The sequence below is a fragment of the Mastigoproctus giganteus genome, chromosome 4, assembly GCF_048544385.1.
Source record: "Mastigoproctus giganteus isolate SK-2022 chromosome 4, ASM4854438v1, whole genome shotgun sequence".
In the NCBI taxonomy this organism is placed as follows: domain Eukaryota; kingdom Metazoa; phylum Arthropoda; class Arachnida; order Uropygi; family Thelyphonidae; genus Mastigoproctus; species Mastigoproctus giganteus.
In genome coordinates, this window is record NC_143578.1 from 150,374,537 (window position 1) to 150,397,651 (window position 23,115).

Consider the following 23,115-nt stretch of genomic DNA (forward strand, 5'->3'; position numbering starts at 1 on the left):
TCGCCGGTGCCTAGTCTCCAGACTCTGTAATTTGCAAAACTTAAGCCTTTCTTCGTAAGAGCAACCCTTTGTTCCATTTACTAATCTTGTTGCCCTTCTCTGTACCCGTTCCAGCAGCTCTACATCCTTCTTGAAATGAGGCCTCCAGACCTGTATACAGTACTCAAGATGTGGCCTAACCATTGCCTTATACAAGGGAATAATCACCTCCTTATCCCTGCTAGAAAAATTCCTGTATATCATTGACAAGACACCATGAGCTACTCTTGCAGCTCGTCTGCACTGCTCAGAGAACTTCATATCTGCCTGCACAATTACCCCCAAGTCCTTTTCATTCTCCACCACTGTCAGTGTAGTACCGCAGAGTTGATACATTGCTCTGGGGTTACTGTTACCCATATGTAGTACTTTACATTTGTCAATGTTAAACTTCATTTGCCACCTCTCAGCCCATCTGTTCAACCTTTCCAGATCCTGTTGCAGCAGCATAGCGTCAGTAGTGTCCTTAACGACCCTGCCAACCTTTGTATCATCTGCAAACTTAGACATTAAACTTGATATCCCATCATCAATATCATTCATAAACACCGAAAACAACAATGGACCCAACACTGAACCTTGAGGAACTCCACTAATAACATTAGTCCACGTTGAGCAGTGTCCATTGATTACCACTCTCTGTCTTCTGCCACTCAACCATCCCCTTATCCATAGCAGCAATTTGCCTCCAATGCCACACTGCTCCAATTTGTGCAGCAGTCTTCCATGTGCAACAGTATCAAAAGCCTTTCTAAGATCCAAATATATAATATCAAAGTTATTCCCTGCATCCAGTTCTTTTGTGACTACATCATAGTATCCAATCAAATTGGTCAGGCAAGACCTGCCCTTAACAAAACCATGCTGCGTCTGAGCTATAACTGAATTCTTGTCTAGATGATCCTGCAGTGCTTCTTTAACCAGTGCCTCCATTAATTTACCTGGAACAGAAGTTAAACTAACAGGTCTATAATTACTTGTGTCAGCCTTTGATCCTCCTTTGTGAATTGGGGTTACATTTGCACATCTCCAGTCTATGGGTACCTCCCCTGAGTCCAAAGAAGCTCTCATAATTATGGCTAGGGGTTTGCATACTTCCTTTGCTGCCTCCTTTAATATAACTGGATAGATCCCATCCACCCCAGGTGCCTTTTTTATGTTTATCCTCAACAATCTCTCCTCCACTTTCCTCTCAGTTATTACAAAATCATCCAGCTCACTGCCAATGTTTACTTTACCTACATTATTCTCCTTCCTGAATGACTCCTCATGCGTGAATGTAGATGCAAAATACTCGTTTAGATTGTTAGCCACCTGAGCAGGATCCTCAACTGTTGAACCATCAATATCCAGTGGACCAATCTGATTCATCCCTTTCCTTCTCGAGTTCAAGTATGTAAAGAACTCCTTTCTGTTTTTCTTTGCATCCTTTGCCAAGGATTTTTCGTAGTCTGCCTTTGCCTGCCTAATCTCCTTTGTGACTTGGTTACAGACCAACTTATATCTATCATAGGCTTCCATGTCACCCATTAATTTGTATGTATCCCATGCATTTTTCTTCTCTGCCACATGTCTCATTAGTCCATCTGACAACCATTTAGGCCTAAACCTTGAACAATATTTCTTAGTTGGTATGTAAAGCCTGGTAGCCACCAATATTAGTTCCTTGAATGCTTCCCATTTTGAGTTTGCTGTTGGTAACATCATCAGTTCGTCCCACTGTATAGAATTTAAATACTGTCTCAGACCATCATAGTCGCCTTTACGAAAACAAAAACCCTTCCCTTTACCTCTGATGGTAGTTACCTCCTTGAGTAAATCCCACTTCAACACACTGTGATCACTGCCACCTAGTGGTTCATTTATCTGCAGGTTCTTAATGCATGAAGAATCACTACTGATAATCAGATCAAGAGTATTGCTCCCTCTTGTTGCCTCACGAACATGCTGATGTAGAAAACAATCATCCAATAAATCCACAAAAGCCTTGCTAGTGTGCGAGTGACCAATCCACAAATTCCAGTCAATATCTGGGAAATTAAAATCCCCCATTATAAGACTCTCTGATTTACTGGCCCACTCTATTTCCCTGTACAATATATTATTATACTCATCAGAGTCATTAGGCCTATAGCACACTCCTACTCTCAATTTTGATTTCCCTATGCTTATGTCACACCAAACTGACTCGACACTGCCCTGTCCATCGATGTCAACTGGCTTCACTTCCTTTGACTTTATGTGTTTCTTAATTAATAGCATAACCCCTCCTCCCCTCCTGTCCTGTCTATCCTGTATTCCCCAAATTCCAGTTCCGCATTACTTATATCTGTGTGACACCACGTCTCTGATATCCCAACAATATCTGCCTTTGATGTTTTGAGCAATACCTCAAATTCATCAAATTTATTTACCAAACTCCTAGCATTGGTGTACACGCAGGTATACATGCACCTGTTTCTATTCTTAGCTACCCTAACACAACCCATGTGTTTACTTGTAACGCAATGACTACCAGCAGTCTCTGAAATATCCTGCATCTTGTTTTTCAGACTTCTGCTCATTTGAATAGAAGCAGTGCAAGAATCACTTCCACCTCTGCCAGTGGCTACTGTTAATCTATTAGTCCTTGTATCCCCCCCAACTAGCAGTTTTCCGACCCACCTAACACTGCCTCGACAGCATCAGCAAAAATTCTTGCACCCTTTCTATTTAAGTGTATCCCATCCCTGTAGAAGCAATCTCTCCTGTTAACAAGTACAGTCCAGGCTGAAAAAAATTCTACCCCTTGAGCCTTGCACAATCCCTCCAGGGCCGAATTGATCGACAAGGCTCTCATCATATACTCCCTCCTATCGTGTCTGGGCAGAATTGCAGACACTTTCAAGTTCAACCCTAATTCACGGCTTTTTTTCAACAGTGACCTGTACTTGCTAAGTAATTCCGCCGGTCTCCTACTCTTAATATCATTAGTGCCAACGTGTACAACTATATCACCCTTTGTGCCCTTAAAAGATGATATCCGCTCTACAACATCATCAACCTTTGCCCCTGGCAGACATACCCTGGTCCTATTCCACCTATCCTTTTTACAAAGTATGTTCCCCGTTTCCCTGACAATAGAGTCACCAACAACTACTAGTTCCTGTGGGACCAGCGCATTCTGCCTGATTTTGTCGCCTGATTTTGTTACACTCCTTGAATTGCGTACACACAAAGACATCCCCCATGGCAATATCATGTCCCTTACCCGATTGCTTCACAAACATCATGCAAGCAGTGCATTTTAAAAGGCTGTAATTCATAGGGCAACTGCCCCCCCCCCCCCTCAATTCTCCACTTTGCCACAGCACTCCCATTTGCTTGAGCCTTTTGCTTTGCTGCTCTGGTCTGAGTCATTATTTCAATTTAATTTCAATAAAATTTTAATTTCAGTACAAAATTATAACCCTAAACTTGATTCCCAACACAGTTATAATGCTATATATATTTTTCAGTATCAAGTATTATCTACGAGTTCCATTTATGTAACTTCCATATCAAGTTATGTATTAATTAATTATGTTACATTTGTAATCTAAGTCGTTATATGTATTTAGTTAAAAGTACATTTTAATTGACAACGAAGTTTAACAAAATTAATAGATTTTACTGATTAATTGACAATATTATATTATATAATGTACTATACTAAGCTTAAGCTATCTAGTTCGGGATATAACGTTGTGTCATATAACAATGCCGGCAAGTTACGAACGATAAATCTACGGACACTTAAGCATTAGCATTAGTACAGGCATATGATGCAAGAAAGCAAGCTTATGCAGCATCAGCCAGAAAAAAAAAAAAAAAAAAGACTTCCACTTCATCCCACCGTTCATTCGAAATACCTGTCCAGCTGAGCCTTAAATTTATTTAGGGTATCAACTTCCACAACAAGGGATGGAAGTCTGTTCCGCCAAACAACTACCCACTGGCTAAAGGCAAATTTCCGCACATCTATCCTACATCTGTCTTTCCTCAATTTGAATTTATGCCCTCTCAGGTGATTATTATGAGCAAGAGGCAGTATCCCATCAGCATTGAGCATGCTCAAACCATTCAGTGCTTTGTACACCTCTATCAGATCACCTCACCGGTGCCTAGTCTCCAGACACTGTAATTTGCAAATCTTAAGCCTTTCTTCGTGAGAGCAACCCTTTGTTCCGTTCACTAACCTTGTTGCCCCTTCTCTGTACTCGTTCCAGAAGCTCTACATCCTTCTTGAAATGAGGCCTCCAGACCTGTATATAGTACTCAAGATGCGGCCTAACCATTGCCTTATACAAGGGAATAATCACCTCCCTATCCCTGCTAGAAAAATTCCTGTATATCATTGATAAGACACCATGAGCTACTCTTGCAGCCCGTCTGCACCGCTCAGAGAACTTCATATCTGCCTGCACAATTACCCCCAGGTCCTTCTCATTCTCTACCACTGTCAGTGTAGTACCACAGAGTTGATACGTTGCTCTGGGGTTCCTGTTTCCCATATGTAGTACTTTACATTTGTCAATGTTAAACTTCATTTGCCACCTCTCAGCCCATCTGCTCAACCTTTCCAGATCCTGTTGCAGCAGCATAGCGTCAGTAGCGTCCTTAACAACCCTGCCAACCTTTGTATCATCTGCAAACTTGGACATTACACTTAATATACCATCATCAATATTATTTATAAATACAGAAAACAACAATGGACCCAACACTGAACCCTGAGGGACTCCACTAATAATATTAGTCCACGATGAGCAGTGTCCATTAATTACCACTCTCTGTTGTCTTCTGCCACTCAACCATCCCTTTATCCATAGCAACAATTTGCCACCAATGCTACACTGCTCCAATTTGTACAGTAGTCTTCCATGTGCAACAGTATCAAAAGCCTTTCTAAGATCCAAATATATAATATCAAAGTTATTCCCTGCATCCAATTCTTTTGTGACTACATCATAGTATCCAATCAAATTCGTCAGGCAAGACCTTCCCTTAACAAAACCATGCTGTGTCTGAACTATAACTGAATTCTTCTCAAGATGATCCTGCAGTGCTTCTTTAACAAGTGCTTCCATTACTTTTCCTGGAACAGAAGTTAAACTCACAGGTCTATAATTACTTGTGTCAGCCTTTGATCCTGCTTTGTGAATTGGGGTTACATTTGCACATCTCCAGTCTGTGGGTACCTCCCCTGAGTCCAAGGAAGCTCTCATAATTATGGCTAACGGATTGCTTACTTCCTTTGCTGCCTCCTTTAATATAACTGGATAGATCCCATCTACCCCAGGTGCCTTTCTTGTATTTATCTTCAACAATTTCTCCTCCACTTTACTCTCAATTATTATAAGATCATCTAACTCACTGCCAGTGTTTACTTCATCTATGGCATTCCCCTTCCTGAATAACTCCTCATGTGTGAATGTAGATGCAAAATATTCATTTAGTTTGTTAGCTACCTGAGCAGAATCATGAACAGTTGAACCATCGATATCACGTGGACCAATCTGATTCATTCCCTTCCTTCTAGAGTTTACATAAGTAAAGAACTCCTTGCTGTTTTTCTTTGCATCCCTTGCCAAAGATTTCTCGTAATCTGCCTTCGCCTGCCTAACCTCCTTTGTAACTTGGTTACAGATCAACTTATATCTATCATAGGCTTGTGGGTCACATGTTAATTTATATGTATCCCATGCATTTTTCTTCTCTGCCATATGTCTCATTAGTTCATCTGACATCGATTTAGGCCTGAACCTTGAACAATATTTCTTAGTTGGTATATAAAGGCTAGTAGCTTCCAAGATAAGTTCGTTGAATGCTTCCCATTTTGAATTTGCTGTTGGTAACATCTTCAGTTGGTCCCACTCTATAGAATATAAATACTCTCTCAGACCATCATAGTCGCCTTTACGAAAGCAATAACCCTTCCCTTTACCCCTCATGGTAGTTACCTCCTTGAGTAAATCCCACTTCAGCACACTGTGATCACTGCCACCTAGTGGTTCCTGTATCTGCAGATTCTTAATGCATGAAGAATCACTGCTGATAATCAAATCAAGAGTATTGCTCCCTCTAATTGCCTCCCGAACATGCTGATTTAGAAAACAATCATCCAATAAATCCACAAAAGTCTTGCCAGTGTGTGAGTGACCAACCCACAAATTCCAGACAATATCTGGGAAATTAAAATCCCCCATTATAAGACTCTCTGATTTACTGGCCCACTCAATTTCCCTGTACAGTTTCTTATTATACTCATAAGAGTCATTAGGTCTATAGCACACTCCTACTCTCAATTTTGATCTCTCAATGCTTATGTCACAACAAACTGACTGGACACTGCACTGTCCAGCGATGTCGACTGGCCTCACTTCCTTGGATTTTATGTGTTTCTTAACTAATAGCATAACCCCTCCTCCCTTCCTCTCCTGTCTATCTCTTCTGTAGACGTTGTACTTCCCAAATTCCAGTTCTGCATTTCTTATATCTGTGTGACACCACGTCTCTGATATCCCAACAATATCCGACTTTGATGCTTTGAGCAATACCTCAAATTCATCAAATTTATTTACCAAACTCCTAGCATTGGTGTACACGCAAGTATACATTCATCTGTTCTTTTTCTTAGCTACCCTAACACAACCCATGTGTTTACTTGTACCCCAATGACTCCCAGCAGTCTCTGTAATATCCTGCATAAATTAAGTATTAATTAATTAATACTTAATTAATACAATTGTTACTTAATTATTACTTATACTTAATTAACAATCAATACTTAATTAATATAATTATTTAAGTATTAATTGTTAATTAAGTATAAGTAATAATTAACTTCCAAATCTCGCTGTCTCAATTCAGAATAAACTAAGGATCCTGACTAGGTCTATAAGCTACTTATAGAAAATAATTTGATGTAACAATTGGTCAATAAAGCGGCTAAATATGGCTAAAAAACTTCGCATTCAGCGGAGCTGCAACTTGAAAACGTGGATTTGATACCCTTACCGATACATTTTTGCAATTACAAGGCCGAGTAAAGAATAAATACACCAGATTAATCAGAAAATCACAAAATAATTCTATACTACTAAATTTAAATCAAAAATTTTAGAAAAACAATAATTTCAAATCAATAAATAAGAAAATCCACTTAGCGGCTTTGAACACGTCTGATTCCCACTAGCCTCGGAATACAGTGTAGTGAGAAGGCTAGGCCTTTGTTTCGAGATCATAGCTATACACTAGTGATTTTTCACCAGTAATTATAAAACAGGCAAAGTGTGGAGTCAGCCCGAGTACATTGATGAAGATCCTGTCAAGTGTGAACTCCATGATCACCTGTGAGAATAAACCTGGCTGAAATGTGTGGCATTTGTAAATCTTGTGTTAAAAGTGATTGGTCCATCCCACAACAGCTACTAATTTCACTAGGAACTCCTTGGATGATTAAATGTTGATCACATCACTCCTGATAAGATTATAAACCTAGGCAAATGAATCACTGGTTTCTGAAGTTAAAGGGTGACCAGAGGAAGGATGTTCTTTGACAGACAAGTGGCCCTCTTTAAACTTTACAAACTAGTTAAAAGTTATCAAGACATAGCATATTCTCCAAAAGATGATTTTAACATTTGAGCTTCTCTTGCACTCTTCCCTAATTTGAAATAAAATTTGTAAACTTTCTGCTCAGTATAACAACTCATTTTGAAATGCAAAGAAATACCTTAAATAACTTCTAATCAACATGGGCTAATTCAGACTGAATACAGATAAATGGGTGATTAACACATTCTTATGTATAAATTAGTTACACAACGTTGTGACAAGTTGCAAATTGCTACCAAAATTTCAAGATACAAAGTCAGTTAATGAATGTTTTGATCAAACCCATTCATTTATATACCTACTGATCCCCATTGCCATTCTACTCATATAAAAGAAGACTACAGGAGTGTGAAATGGGTTTGAGAAGATCCACCATGACCAGTATAAATCAGATGTTTGTAGAGACTTCAATATGCTAAGGTTCCTCCTGAGTTTGCAAGGTGGTGTCACTAAGTTTACTTCTTTTTCTTTTCGTACTCATCTACTGCCTGCAATAGATGAGCACCAGAAGAGAGGAGAGTGGTCTTCCAGAATTCAGTTGTGGTCTAGCACAATGCAGCAAAAATCCTTTCTAAGAAACAAAGGCTTTTTCCACTACTCCATACCAAGCTGGAACTGGTAAAACAATTTGTCAAAGCACTGGATCCTCAAGGTGACATACCTTCAAGAATATACAATCAATATTTCCAAAATGGTCTGATGCAAAAGTGAAAGATAACATTTTTATTGGTTTAAGTTTAGCAGATGTTACAGATTTCACAAGAAATGGAAAACAAAATGATGATGAGCACAATATTCTGGCAGTTAGTTGTTTTGCTTTGTAGTGAATAGTCTGCTTGTTAATATTTGCAATGTTTACGTTCTCGCCTGGATTCTGTTTTTTTTTTTTTTTTTTAAGATCAAGTCTGGGCAATGTTAATGAAATACAAAGGGAGATTCTATGAGGATATAATCAATGGAGAAGAGGTACCAAAGAAGGCAGCATACAACTATGATAAACAACTAGCTCTAGTTCTTGGTTTGGGATGATCACAATAACTGTTTGTTTGTTTGGTTTTTAGGAGCATTAGCAACTAAGGCCATATTGCTCCGGGATATGCGGTGGTCATTCCCTGAATGACCTTTCCACATCCTCCGTATTTGGTGGTGACGGGCTCGAACCCCGGTCTAATCAAGAAGCGTGTGCTACGCACTGCTGCTCCTTCCCACCTGGCTACGGAGGCGCCTAATCACAATAACCACAAAGGACAAAGACATTTACATTCAATTCCGAATATGACTTTATTCTTGCATAGCATCAAGTCTGCCCAAAAATGAAAGAAAAATAAATATACAATAATACTATACTTGATATATTAACAATGTTTAACTTCTATATGGCACAGATTAATGCCCCATTCTGTACAAAACTTAAAACATTGTTAAAAAATCTGATAGAGTATCAATGAATATTTACTTTTTTTTCCCCGTTTCAGGCAAACCACTGATGCTATGTAATAATTTTGTGTTGAATTCTCTTTTTTAGAGAATTTAAAACAAAATTATTATATACCATCAGTGTTTTTTTTTTTTTTTTTTTTTTTTTTTGCTTCATATGCCTCTACTAATGCTAAAGTCATATTTGGAATGAACATACTCAAAATTCATAAATAAACACCAAGAAATATAGATAGACTGTAATCAAGTCTAAAAGATGTTGGGCAAGCAAGAAACAGATTACGAGAAATCTTTGGCAAACAACACAAAGAAAAACAGTTAAGACTTCTTTATTTATGTAACCTCTAGAAGGAAGGGGATAAATCACATTGGTCCACTTGACATAGACAGTTTGATTGTTGATGAACCTGCTCAGTTAGCTGGCAAATTGAATGAGTATTTTGCATCTCCATTCAAACATAAGGAGGTCTGTAGGGAAGTGCAGGTTAGAAGCTTATCAAACTCTGGAAGGTAGCTAAATAATTTTGTAATAACTGAGAGCAATGTGGAAGAGAAATTGTTGAAATTGAACATAAGAAAAGCATTTGGGGTGGATGGGATCTATCCAGTTATATTAAAGGAAGCAGCAAAGGAAGTAAGCAAACCCTTAGCCATAATTATGAAAGCTTCCTTGGGCTCAGGAAAGGTCCCCATGGATTGGAGATGTGCAAATGTGTCCCCAATTCACAAAGGGGGATAGAAGGGTGAAACGAGTAATTTTATTTTATTTTAATTTTATTATTATTAGCCATATGGCACAAGGAAGCCTGAAGCTTGCACCAGCCAAAATAAAATACTGATCCAGCCAAAAAAAAAAAAAAAAAAATTCCCGAGTTATGCTGAGAGAGAGAGAGAGAGAGAGAGAAGTAGAAAGGAATCACCAAGAAAGAGAATAATGCAGCTCGGGACCCTGGGTGTAAAAAAAAGTGCAGCCATTATCAACCCACTGCAGGATGGAAGCCTCCTCAACAATTCATGCTGAGGGAAATGGACCATAATCTGCCACGCTGGTCCAGTGCGGGTTGGCAGATCAACCGTATTCAGCAGTCAGGGGCTTGAACCCCGGTCTACTCAAAGAGCGTGTGCTACTGCACTCCTGCTCCTGCCCACTCGGCTACGGGGACACTGGGTGTGCCAAGCCCATACTCTCCAGATGTGAGCCCCTGGGGTTATTGCAGACCTGTTAGTCTAAATTCTGTTTCAAGGAAAATAATGGAGTCACTGGTTAAGGAAGCAATGCAGGATCATCTAGACAAAGCTGCAATTATAGTTCAGACACAGCATGGGTTTGTTAAGGGGAAGTTTTGTCTGACAAATTAGACTGGATACTATGATGTGGTCACAAAGGAACTGGATGCAAAAAATAATTTTGATATCATATACTTGGATTTTAGGAAAGCTTTTGATACTGTGGCACATGGAAGACTACTGTACAAATTGGAGAAGTATGGCATTAATGGCATGTTGCTACAATGGATAAAAGGATGGTTGAGTGGGAGAAGACAAAGAGTGTTATCAATGGACACTGTTCTTCGTGGATTAATGTTATTGGTGGAGTCCCCCAGGGTTCGTTCCGTTGCTGTTTTTGGTATTTATAAGATATTGATGAAGGCGCATCAGGGTTAATGTCTAAGTTTGCAGAAGATATGAAGGTTGGCAGGGTTATTAATGACTGTAATGATAGTATGCTACTGCAACAGGATCTCAAAAAGTTGAGCAGATGGGGTGAGAGGTGGCAACTGAAGTTTAACATTGACAAATGTAAAGTACTGCTACACTCAGGGTAGTGGAGAATGAAAAGGATCTGGGGTAATTGTGCAGTCAGATATGAAGTTTTCTGAGCAGTGCAGACAGGCTGCCATAGCAGCTCATGCGATCTTGTCAATGATATACAGGAATTTTGCTAGCAGTGATAATGAGGTGGTTGTTATTTGGTTTCTAGGAGCATTAGCAACTAAGGCCACATTGCTCCGGGGATATGCGGTGGTCATTCCCTGACCTTTCCACATCCTCCATATTTGGTAGCCACGGGCTCAAACCCCGGTCTAATCAAGAAGTGTGTGCTACTCACTGCTGCTCTTGCCCACCTGGCTACGGAGGTGCCACAAGGATAAAGAGGTGATTATGCCCTTGTATAAGGCAATGGTCAGGCTACACCATGAGTACTGCATACAGATCTAGAAGCCTCATTTTAGAAAGGATATAGAGCTGCTGGAATGAGTACAGAGAAGGGCAACAAGATTAGTGAGAGGAACAAAGGGTTGGTGTTACCAAGAAAGGCTTAAGTTCTGCAAATTGCAGCTTCTAGAGACTAGGCACCTGCAAGATGATCTAATTGAAGTGTATAAGTCTTGAATGTTTGTACAAGCTCAATGCTAATGGGATTCTTCCTCTTCTGAGATTACTCAAATGAGGGGACATAAACTGAAATTGAGAAAAGACAATTGTAGAATAGATTGTGCAGAAATTCACCTTTAGCCAGCAGGTAGTTGATAGTTGGAACAAACTTCCATCTGTTGTAGTAGAGGTCAACAACTTAAATAAGTTCAATTCAGAACTAGACAAACATTTGGAGTGATTGTATGGGTGAAATGGGAAGGTTTTTTTTTTTTTTTTTTTTGGCTGATGCTATATAAGCTTGTTTCTTGCATCATATGCCTCTATAAATGCTAACGTAAAGTCTATTTGGAATTAGCATACTCAAAATTCATAAATAAATACCAAGAAATATAGATAAATAGAACCTTTTTGAAAATTTGTTATACAGTGTTATTGAATTGGTGGTTTATAAGCAGTTAACAAGTCATTAGAAAAATCTACTTCATCCTACTCAAAAATACTTTATTTTTCAACTAGAAAGATAACAATTATGGATTCATATATGTTACATACGAGGGGGTATAAAAAATTCAGAAACTGACCTAGATAAAACATCAGTAGGAAGATGCCGTTTTTAATATAAGTTGTCTACCTATTCAATAACTAACAGGTGAAATTTCATTCCAGTAGGTGATCATACACCAGAAGTGGAGCCCAGAATCTGAGGAAGGACACTATGGTTGACAAAGTGGAGTATCGAGCAGTGATCAAGTTCCTGCATTTGCAGGGGCAAGAAAGCTCAGGAAATTGACGAAGAAATGAAAACTGTATATGGGCAGAATTGTCCAATTATGACACTGTAAAAAAATGGAAACGGGAGTTCAAGTGCAGTCATACAAGTGTCTTTGACAAGCCAAGAGAAGGAAGGCCATCAACATCCATAGACAGTAAGACAGTTGCAAAGGTTGAGTAGCTAGTGCTAAGTGACAGACTTGTGACAATTCATTTCATCGAAAATGCAGTGGGAATTAGTTATGTGTCTGCCCTCAACATTTTACATGATCATCTGCACATGTCTAAGATCTCCACATGATGGCGATGGGTTCCAAGACTGCTGATGTCTTTGCAAAAGCAATGTCGAATGCAATGTTCTTGCCAACTGTTGGATTTGTGTAATGCGGATGTTGAGAACTTATTTCTCTTTTCTAAATGGAGAAATTAAATGAAAGGCAAAGGTTTTTCCAGTCCTAGTCACCAGTACTAGTAATATCACATTCACCTTTAAAGAGAATGTGATAGGTCTAGAGATATTGAAGATATTTTGAGAAATGTTAGAATTATTTTTTTATTATTATTGTAAACAGTAGCGGCAAAAGAAACATTAACTAAAGTGCATAGCTTCACAATAAATTACAATGCAATAAGTGTATTATAATATTTATTAGCTTTTTTTTTTCTTTTTTTTTTGTTTAGTTAGTTTATGGGTCCATGTCACAGATGAATTGTTGTACACGTGAATATCTGTCAAATAAATTACACAGTAGTATAATAATAGATGTACTATCACTCCATTCGAAAATAATTTTCAGCCAAATCTTTTTTCATAATAGATTTTTTAATAAGAGATGTACTATCATTCCATTCGAAAATAATGTTCAACCAAATCTTTTTTCATAGACTTCAATTATAGTCTCCTGCCAGTTTTGAAAATGAATTAAATGTCCCACATTTACCCTTCCATTGTATCAAGGGCTGAGAAAAACAGGTATATGGTACTCATCTAATTTTCAAAATTCCATTATGATACACCTAATTTGAAAGAGAAAATAAAGTTCACCATGGATTTAAAAACAAAAATCCTTGAAAGGTTATTTTACTTACTAAAGCATGGAGACCTTGGACAACTTTTGGCTTTTCACCTGTGGCTTTCCTACAAATATTAAATAATATGAGTAAATTATGGGCAGTATTTAGGAAAACCTCCTGACATCAATTTCCACATTAATATCAAAACAATAACTGATGGCATCACTATGTACCAAACTTTTATATTAACTTAAATTAAAAAAAAATTTACAAACAGAAACAGAAATGCTTCTTTGATGTTTGTGGAACCATCAGAAATGGGATATGATATTGCCAAGGGGAATACCCTTGGCAATATCATATCCGTGAATGTCTTTGTGTGTGCGTGATGTAAGGACTGCGATAAAATCAGGCGCCAAGTCAGCATTGTTATGGGCTTATATGAAAGCTTGAAGGACAGGAGGGATGCTCTCAAAGGATTTAAATTGAGGGGCCCATCAAGCTCTCAGCTGCCCAAATCAATGCCAGAGCTTGCACTTGAACATCACACAACACAGCAGCAACCCCCAAGGCAGAATGCGCTGGTCCCAAAGGAACTAGTTGTTGTAGGTAACTCTATTGTCAGGGAAACGGGGAACATATTGTGCAAAAAGGATAGATGGAACAGGAACAGGGTATGTCTGCCAAGGGCAAAGGTTGATGATGTTGAAGGGCAGATATCATCCTTTAAGGGCACAAAGGGTGATATTGTTGTGCACGTGGGCACTAATGATATTAAGAGTAGGAGACTGGCAGAATTACTTAACAAGTACAAGACAATGCTGAAAAAAAGCTGTGAGTTAGAGTTGAATTTGAAAGTGTCTGCAATTCTGCCCAGATACAATAAGAGGGAATATATGATGAGAGCATTGTCGATCAATTCGGCCCTGGAAAGATTGTGCAAGGCTCAAGGGGTAGAATTTTTCTCAGCCTGGTCTATGCTTGTTAACAAGAGAAACTGCTTCTACAGGAATGGGATACACTTAAATATAAAAGGTGTAAGAATATTTGCTGATGCTATCCAGGCAGAGTTAGGTGGGTCGGAAAACTGCTAACTTGGGGGGTAGCCACTGGCAGAGGTAAAAGTGATTCTTGCACTACTTCTATTGAAATGCAATTGAGCAGCAGCCTGGAAAGCAAGACAATGGGAATTTCAAGACTGCTGGGAGTCATAGTAGAACAAGTAAATACATGGGCTGTGTTAGGGTAACTAAGAGTAGAAACAGGTGCATGTATACTTGCATGTGCACCAATGCTAGGAGTATAGTTAATAAATTCAATGAGCTTGAAGTGCTAGTCAAGACATCAAAGGCAGATATTGTTGGGATATCACAGACATGGTATCACACAGACATAAGCAGTGTAGAACTGGAATTTGGGGAGTACAATGTGTACAGAAAGGATATACAGGAAGGGAGGAGAGGTTATGCTGTTAGTTAAGAAACACAAAATCTAAGGAAGTGCATCCAATTGATGTGGGTGGTGGACAATGCAATGTTGAGTCTGTTTGGTGTGAGATTAGCATTAGCATTATTAGCATTAGTAGAGGCATTTGATGCAAGAAAGCAAGCTTATGCAGCATCAGCCAAAAAAAAAAAAAAACCCACTTCCACTTCACACCTCTGTTCGTTCAAAATACCTGTCCAGCTGAGCCTTAAACTTATTTAGGCTATCAACCTCAAGTACAAGGGATGGACGTCTGTTCCACCAACCAACCACCCGCTGGCTAAAGGCAAATTTCCGCACGTCTATCCTACATCTGTCTTTCCTCAATTTGAATTTATGCCCTCTCAGGTGATTATTCTGAGCTAGAGGAAGAATCCCATCAGCATTGAGCATGCTCAAACCATTCAAGGCTTTATACACCTCTATCAGATCACCTCGCTGGTGCCTAGTCTCCAGACACTGTAATTTGCAAAACTTAAGCCTTTCTTCATAAGAGCACCCCTTTGTTCCATTCACTAATCTTGTTGCCCTTCTCTGTACTCGTTCCAGCAGCTCTACATCCTTCTTGAAATGAGGCCTCCAGACCTGTATACAGTGCTCTAGGTGTGGCCTGACCATTGCCTTATACAAGGGAATAATCACCTCCTTATCCCTGCTGGAAAAATTCCTGTATATCATTGACAATACTCCATGAGCTACTCTTGCAGCCTGTCTGCACTGCTCAGAGAACTTCATATCTGCCTGCACACCACCCCCAAGTCCCTTTCATTCTCTACCACTGTCAGTGTAGTACCACAGAGTTGATACGTTGCTCTGGGGTTGCTGTTTCCCATGTGTAGTACTTTACATTTGTCAATGTTAAACTTCATTTGCCACCTCTCAGCCCATCTGCTCAACCTTTCCAGATCCTGTTGAAGCAGCATAGTGTCAGTAGTGTCCTTGACAACCCTGCCAACCTTTGTATCGTCTGCAAACTTGGACATTAAGCTTGATATACCATCATCAATATCATTTATAAATACAGAAAACAATAATGGACCCAACACTGAGCCCTGAGGGACTCCACTAATAACATTAGTCCACGATGAGCAGTGTCCATTGATTACCACTCTCTGTCTTCTCCCCCTCAACCACCCCTTTATCCATAGCAGCAATTTGCCTCCAATGCCACACTGCTCCAATTTGTGTAGCAGTCTTCCATGTGCAACAGTATCAAAAGCCTTTCTAAGATCCAAGTATATAATATCAAAGCTATTCCCTGCATCCAGTTCTTTTGTGACTGCATCATAATATCCAGTCAAATTGGGCAGGCAAGACTTCCCCTTAACAAAACCATGCTGTGTCCGAGCTATAACTGAAGACTTGTCTAAATGATCCTGCAGTGCTTCTTTAACCAGTGCCTCCATTAACTTTCCTGAAACAGAAGTTAAGCTCACAGGTCTATAATTACTTGTGTCAGCCTTTGATCCTCCTTTGTGAATTGGGGTCACATTTGCACATTTCCAGTCTATGGGTACCTCCCCTGAGTCCAAGGAAGCTCTCATAATTATGGCTAAGGGTTTGCTTACTTCCTTTGCTGCCTCCTTTAATATAACTGGATAGATCCCATCCACCCCGGGTGCCTTTCTTGTGTTTATCTTCAACAGTTTCTCCTCCACTTTACTCCCAGTTATTTCAAGATTCTGTAGCTTACTGCTAGAGTTGAATACACCTCTGGCATTCCCCTCGCTGAATAACTCCTCATGTGTGAATGTCGATGCAAAATATTCATTTAGTTTTTTAGCTACCTGAGTAGAGTCATCAATAGTTGACCCATCAATATCAAGTGGACCTATCTGATTTGTCCCCTTCCTTCTAGAGTTTACATAAGTAAAGAACTCTTTGCTGTTTTTCTTTGCATCCCTTGCCAAGGATTTCTCGTAATCTGCCTTCGCCTGCCTAACCTCCTTTGTAACTTGGTTACAGATCAACTTGTATCTATCATAGGCTTCTGTGTCATGTGTTAATTTGTAAGTATCCCATGCCTTTTTCTTCTCTGCCATATGCCTCATTTGTTCATCTGACATCCATTTTGGCCTAAACCTTGAACAACATTTCTTAGTTGGTATGTAAAGCCTAGTAGCTTCCAAGATTAATTCTTTGAATGCTTCCCATTTTGAATTTGCTGTTGGTAACATCATCAGTTGGGCCCACTGTATAGAATTTAAATACTGTCTCAGTCCATCGTAGTCGCCTTTACGGAAGCAATAACCCTTCCCTTTACCCCTAATGGTAGTTACCTCTTTGAGTAAATCCCACTTCAGCACATTGTGATCACTGCCACCTAGTGGTTCATTTATCTGCAGATTCTTAATGCATGAAGAATCATTGCTGATAATCAAATCAAGAGTATTACTGCCTCTAGTTGCCTCCAGAACATGCTGATGTAGAAAACAATCATCCAATAAATCCACAAAAGCCCTGCTAGTGTGTGAGTGACCAGCCCCCAAATTCCAGTCAATATCTGGGAAATTAAAATCTCCCATTATAAGACTCTCTCATTTAGTGGCCCACTCTATTTCCCTGTACAGTTCCTTATTATACTCATCAGGGTCATTAGGCCTATAGCACACTCCTACTCTCAATTTTGATCTCCCAATGCTTATGTCACACCAAACTGACTCAACACTGCACTGTCCAGCGATGTCGACTGGCTTCACTTCCTTGGTTTTTATGTGTTTCTTAACAAATAGCATAACCCCTCCCCCCTTCCTATCCTGTCTATCCTTTCTGTAGACGTTGTACTTTTCTGTAGACGTTGTACTCCCCAAATTGCAGTTCTGCATCCCTTATATCTGTGTGACACCACGTCTCTGATATCCCAACAATATCTGCCTTTGATGTTTTGAGCAATACCTCAAATTCATCAAATTTATTTACTAAACTCCTAGCATTGGTGTACATGCAAGTATACCTGCACCTGTTTCTATTCTTAGCTACCCTAACACAACCCATGTGTTTACTTGTACCGCAATGGCTCCCAGCAGTCTCTGAAATATCATGCATCTTGTTTTTCAGTCTTCTGCTCATTCTAATAGAAGCAGTGCAAGAATCTCTTTCACCTCTGCCAGTGGCTACTGTCAATCTATTGGTCTTTGTCTCCCCCCAAGCTAGCAGTTTTCCGACCCACCTAACACTGCCTCGATAGCATCAGCAAATATTCTTGCACCCTTTCTATTTAAGTGTATCCCATCCCTGTAGAAGCAATCTCTCCTGTTAACAAGTACAGTCCAGGCTGAAAAAAATTCTACCCCTTGAGCCTTGCACAATCTTTCCAGGGCCGAATTGATCGACAAGGCTCTCAACATATACTCCCTCCTATCGTGTCTGGGCAGAATTGCAGACACTCAAATTCAACCCTAATTCTCGGCTTTTGTTCAACAGTGACCTATACTTGTTAAGTAATTCTGCCGGTCTCCTACACTTAATATCATTAGTGCCAACGTGTACAACTATATCACCTTTTGTGCCCTTAAAAGATGATATTCGCACAACGTCATCAACCTTTGCCCCTGGCAGACATACCCTGGTCCTGTTCCACCTATCCTTTTTACAAAGCATGTTCCCCGTTTCCCTGACAATAGAGTCACCAACAACTACTAGTTCCTTCGGGACCAGCACATTCTGCCTTGGGGGTTGCCTCTGTGTCACGCGATGCCCAAGTGCAAGCTCTGGCGTTGATGTGGGCAGCTGAGAGCTTGATGGGCCTCTCATTTTAGTTTCTTCGAGGGCATCCACCCTGTCCTTCAAGCTCTCATATAGGCCCACAAGAACGCTGAGTTGTTGCCTGATATCGATACACTCCCTGCATCGCGCACACACAAAGACATCCCCCATGGCAGTATCATGTACCGTACCCGATTGCTCTGCAAACATCAAGCAAACAGTGCATTTTATAAGGCTGTGAGTCAGAGGACAACTGCCCCCCTCAGTTCTACTCTGAGCCACAGCACTTCCATTAGCTTGAGCCTTTTGCTTTGGTGCTCTTGTCTGAGTCATGATTCTATTAATTAATTAGTTAATTATAATTAATTATGTTATGTTATTAGTTATGTTAAATATAATTAATTATATTACGTTTGTATTCTAAGTCGTTATATGTATTTATTTAAAAGTACAATTTAACTGCTAACGAAGTTCAACTAACGCTATCTAGTACGGTATATAACTATCGTATCACAAAGGCGGGAAAGTTACGAATGGTAATCTACGGACACTTAAGGATTAATTAATATATTTAGTTAAAGTGCAATTTAAATGCCAACGAAGTTCAACAAGTTTAATAGATTTTACCGATCGCTGAAAATATTATAACGTATACTATACTAACGCTATCTAGGTTCGATATATAACGATCGTATGACAAAGACAAAGGCGGGAATTTACGAACGGTAATCTATGGACACTGAAGTAGTAATTAACTTTCAAATCTCGCTGTCTCGATTCAGAACAACTAACGATCCTTACTAGGTCTATAAGCTACTTACAAAAAATAATTTGATGTAAAAAATATTCAATAAGCGGCTAAATATCGCTAAAAAAACTTCTCGTTCAGCGGAGTTGTAACTTGTAACACGTGAATTTGATACCCTTAACTTTTATGCAATTACAAGGCCGAGTAAAGAATAAATACACCAGATTAATCAGAAATATCACAAAAATCACGGGGAAAGGAAAAATGAGAGTAGGTGTGTGTTATAGGCCTAATGAATCTGATGAGTATAATGAGCAATTGTGCAGAGAAATAGAATGGGCCAGTAAATTAGAGTGTTGTATATTGGTGAATTTTAATTTCCCGGATATTGACTGGAATTTGTGGGTTGGTCACTCACACACTAGCAAGGCTTTTGCAGATTTATTGGATGATTATTTTCTACAGCAGCATGTTCAGGAGGCAACTAGAGGGAGTAATACTCTTAATCTGATTATCAGTAGCGATTCTTCATGCATCAAGAATCTGCAGAAAAAGGAACCACTAGGTGGCAGTGACCACAGTGTGCTGAGGTGAGATTTACTCAAAGAGGTAACTACCATCAAGGGTAAAGGGAAGGTTTTTGCTTTCGTAAAGGTGACTATGATGGTCTGAGACAGTATTTAAATTCTATACGGTGGGACCAACTGACGATGTTACCAACAGCAAACTCAAAATGGGAAGCATTCAAAGAATAAACCTTGGAAGCTACTAGGCTTTTCATACCAAAGAGAAATATTGTTCAAGATTTGGGCCTAAATGGATGTCAGATGAACTAATTAGACATGTGACAGAGAAGAAAAATGCATGGGATACATATAAATTAACATGTGACACCGAAGCGTATGATAGATATAAGCTTGTCTGTAACCAAGTTACAAAGAAGGTTAGGCAGGCGAAAGCAGATTACGAAAAATCTTTGGCAAAGGATGCAAAGAAAAACAGCAAAGAGTTCTTTACTTATGTAAACCCTAGAAGAAAGGGAAAGAATCAGATTGGTCGACTTGATATTGATGGTTCAACTGTTTTTTTTTTTTTTTTTTTTTTTTTTTATTACTCCAAAACAGCCGAAGCCTTACAGAGGAGGAATTTGACCGTAGAAATATAGAATCCTTCTATTTACAATCTATACACAATGTCAGGTATCAATATACAATTTCAAATATACAAAGTCAATTTACAACATATACAAATGCATATCATGCGTTACAGACCATTTGCATTTTAGCAAAGCTGTGGTAACAGAGAAATTAGTATTTCTAAGCATTATGTTGTTTTCTTTTCTTGATTGTTCACATTAATTAGTTGAATTAATTGCTTTGTGTTATTAATCTTAATTGTCATACCAAAATTTTTTTTTTTTTTTTTTTTCTTTTTTATACAATTGTTATTACTTAACTTAGTTCCTTGAAGAAAAAGTAAACAAAAAAAAAAAAAAAAAAAAGGATTTTTTTTTTTTTTTTTTTTTTTTTTTTTACTTTATTCCTTTTCTTTTTTTTTTTTTTTTTTGTTAAGGCTAAGTATACCTATCTTTATAGTATTATTATTGTTGTTATTATTAAGTTAATCATTTATTTTTATTCTCTATTAGTTTGATTGAAAAACCTTTGTAGTTCTTTTTTGATATTAATGTTTTCATATAGTATATCAATGTTGGAGTCGTTCAGCAGTTTTACAGTTCTGTTGAAGTAGTGGAATCTGAGTTGATCAGTTCTGAATGGCTCTTGTGCCAGCATATTTTGTCTTCTCAAGACTCTTGGAGGACAGCTGAAGTTGATGAGGTAGAGCAGCTCGGGGGCATCGAGCTTGCCAGCCACTAGATGCATTAGGAATTTGCAGTCTGCCGCAGCTCTCCTTTGGTAGAGTGGTACAATCCCAAAGTGAATGCACCATTCATTGTAGGATTTTGTGTTCAATTCCAACCTAGATTTGTACAGCAGGAATCTGACTATGGATTTCTGAATACGTTCCAGTTGTTTTATAAGAATTTTAGTGTTCATGATCCTTCTCAGTTAGCTAACAAACTAAATGAATATTTTGCATCTACATTCACACATGAGGAGTTATTCAGGGAGGGGAATGCCAGAGGTGTATTCAACTCTGGCAGTAAGGTAGATAATCTTGTAATAACTAAGAGTAAAGTGGAAGAGAAATTGCTAAAGATGAAAAAAAAAAAAAAAAAACCACCTGGGGTGGATGGAATCTATCCAGTTATATTAAAGGAGGCGGCAAAGGAAGTAAGCAAACCATTAGACATTATTATGAGAGGTTCCCTAGACTCAGGGGAGGTACCCATGGAATGGAGATGTGCAAATGTGACCCCAATCCACGAAGGAGGATCAAAGGGAGACACAGATAATTACAGACCTGTAAGTTTAACTTCTGTTCCAGGGAAATTAATGGAGACACTGGTTAAAGAAGCATTGCAGGATCATCTAGACAAGACTTCAGTTATAGCTCAGACACAGCATGGATTTGTTAACGGGATGTCTTGTCTGACTAATTTGATTGGATACTATGATGTAGTCACAAAGGAACTGGATGCAAAGAATAACTTTGATATCATATATTTGGATCTTAGAAAAGCCTTTGATAGTGTTGCACATGGAAGACTGCTGCACAAATTGGAGCAGCGTGGCATTGGAGGCAAATTGCTGCTATGGATAAAGGGATGGTTGAGTGGGAGAAGACAAAGAGTGGTAATCAATGGACACTGCTCTTCGTGGACTAATGTTCTTAGTGGAGTCACATAGGGTTCAGTGTTCGGTGCATTGTTGTTTTCTGTATTTATAAATGATAGTGACGATGGCATATCAGGCTTAATGTCCAAGTTTGCAGACTATACAAAGGTTGGCAGGGTCGCTAATGACACTAATGACAGTACACTGCTGCAACAGGATCTGGAAAGGTTGAGCAGATGGGCTGAGAGGTGGCAAGTGAAGTTTAACATTGACAAATGTAAAGTAATATGGGAAGCAGTAATCCCAGAGTAACGTATCAACTCTGTGGCACCACACTGACATTGGTAAAGAATGAAAAGGACCTGGGGGTAATTGTGCAGGCAGATATGAAGTTGTCTGAGCAGTGTAGACAGTCTGCAAGAGTAGCTCATGGTGTCTTGTCAATGACATACAGGAATTTTTCTAGCAGGGATAAGGAAGTGATTATCCCCTTGTATAAGGCAATGGTAAGGCCACACCTTGATTACTGTATACAGGTCTGGAGGCCTCATTTTAAGAAGGATGTAGAGCTGTTGGAACGAGTACAGAGAAGGGCAACAAGATTAGTGAATGGAACAAAGTGTTGCTCTTACGAATCAAGGCTTAGTTCTGCAAATTACAAGTTCTGGAGACTAGGCACCTGCAAGGCGATCTGATTGAGGTGTAAAAAAACTTTGAATGGTTTGGTCATGATCAATGCTGATGGGATTCTTCCTCTTGCTCAAAATAATCACCTAAGAGGTCATAAATTCAAATTGAGGAAAGACGGTTGTAGGATAGATGCGCGGAAGTTTGCCTTTAGCCAGTGGGTGGTTGATTGGTGGAACAAACTTTCATGTATTGTCATAGAAATTGATAGCTTAAATAGATTCAAGGCAGAACTTGACATAGATTTGGAGCGAGTGGATGGGTGAAATAACGTTTTTTTTTTTTTTTTTTTTTTGGCTGATGCTATATAAGCTTGCTTTCTTGCATCATGTGCCTTTGCTAATGCTAATGCTAAAAAATTTGCAAGCCCTCCAAGAACTGTAAAATGGCTATGTTCTGGGGTAGTGGATCCTAAATTGACATATTAACATAATATGTAAATTAGGAACCACAACACAGAACATAGCCATTTTA

The 23,115-nt window shown here is 39.0% G+C and overlaps 1 protein-coding gene across 1 annotated transcript in view; it reads right to left on the bottom strand.

Moving 5' to 3' along the window:
* Positions 1-23,115, bottom strand: part of LOC150087120 (twitchin-like) — a 3,511,780-nt gene that overhangs the window by 3,023,760 nt on the left and 464,905 nt on the right. Inside the window, 1 exon segment of the mRNA XM_090372971.1 lies at positions 13,354-13,402. Within this exon segment, the coding sequence (XP_090229097.1) occupies positions 13,354-13,402 (49 nt within the window).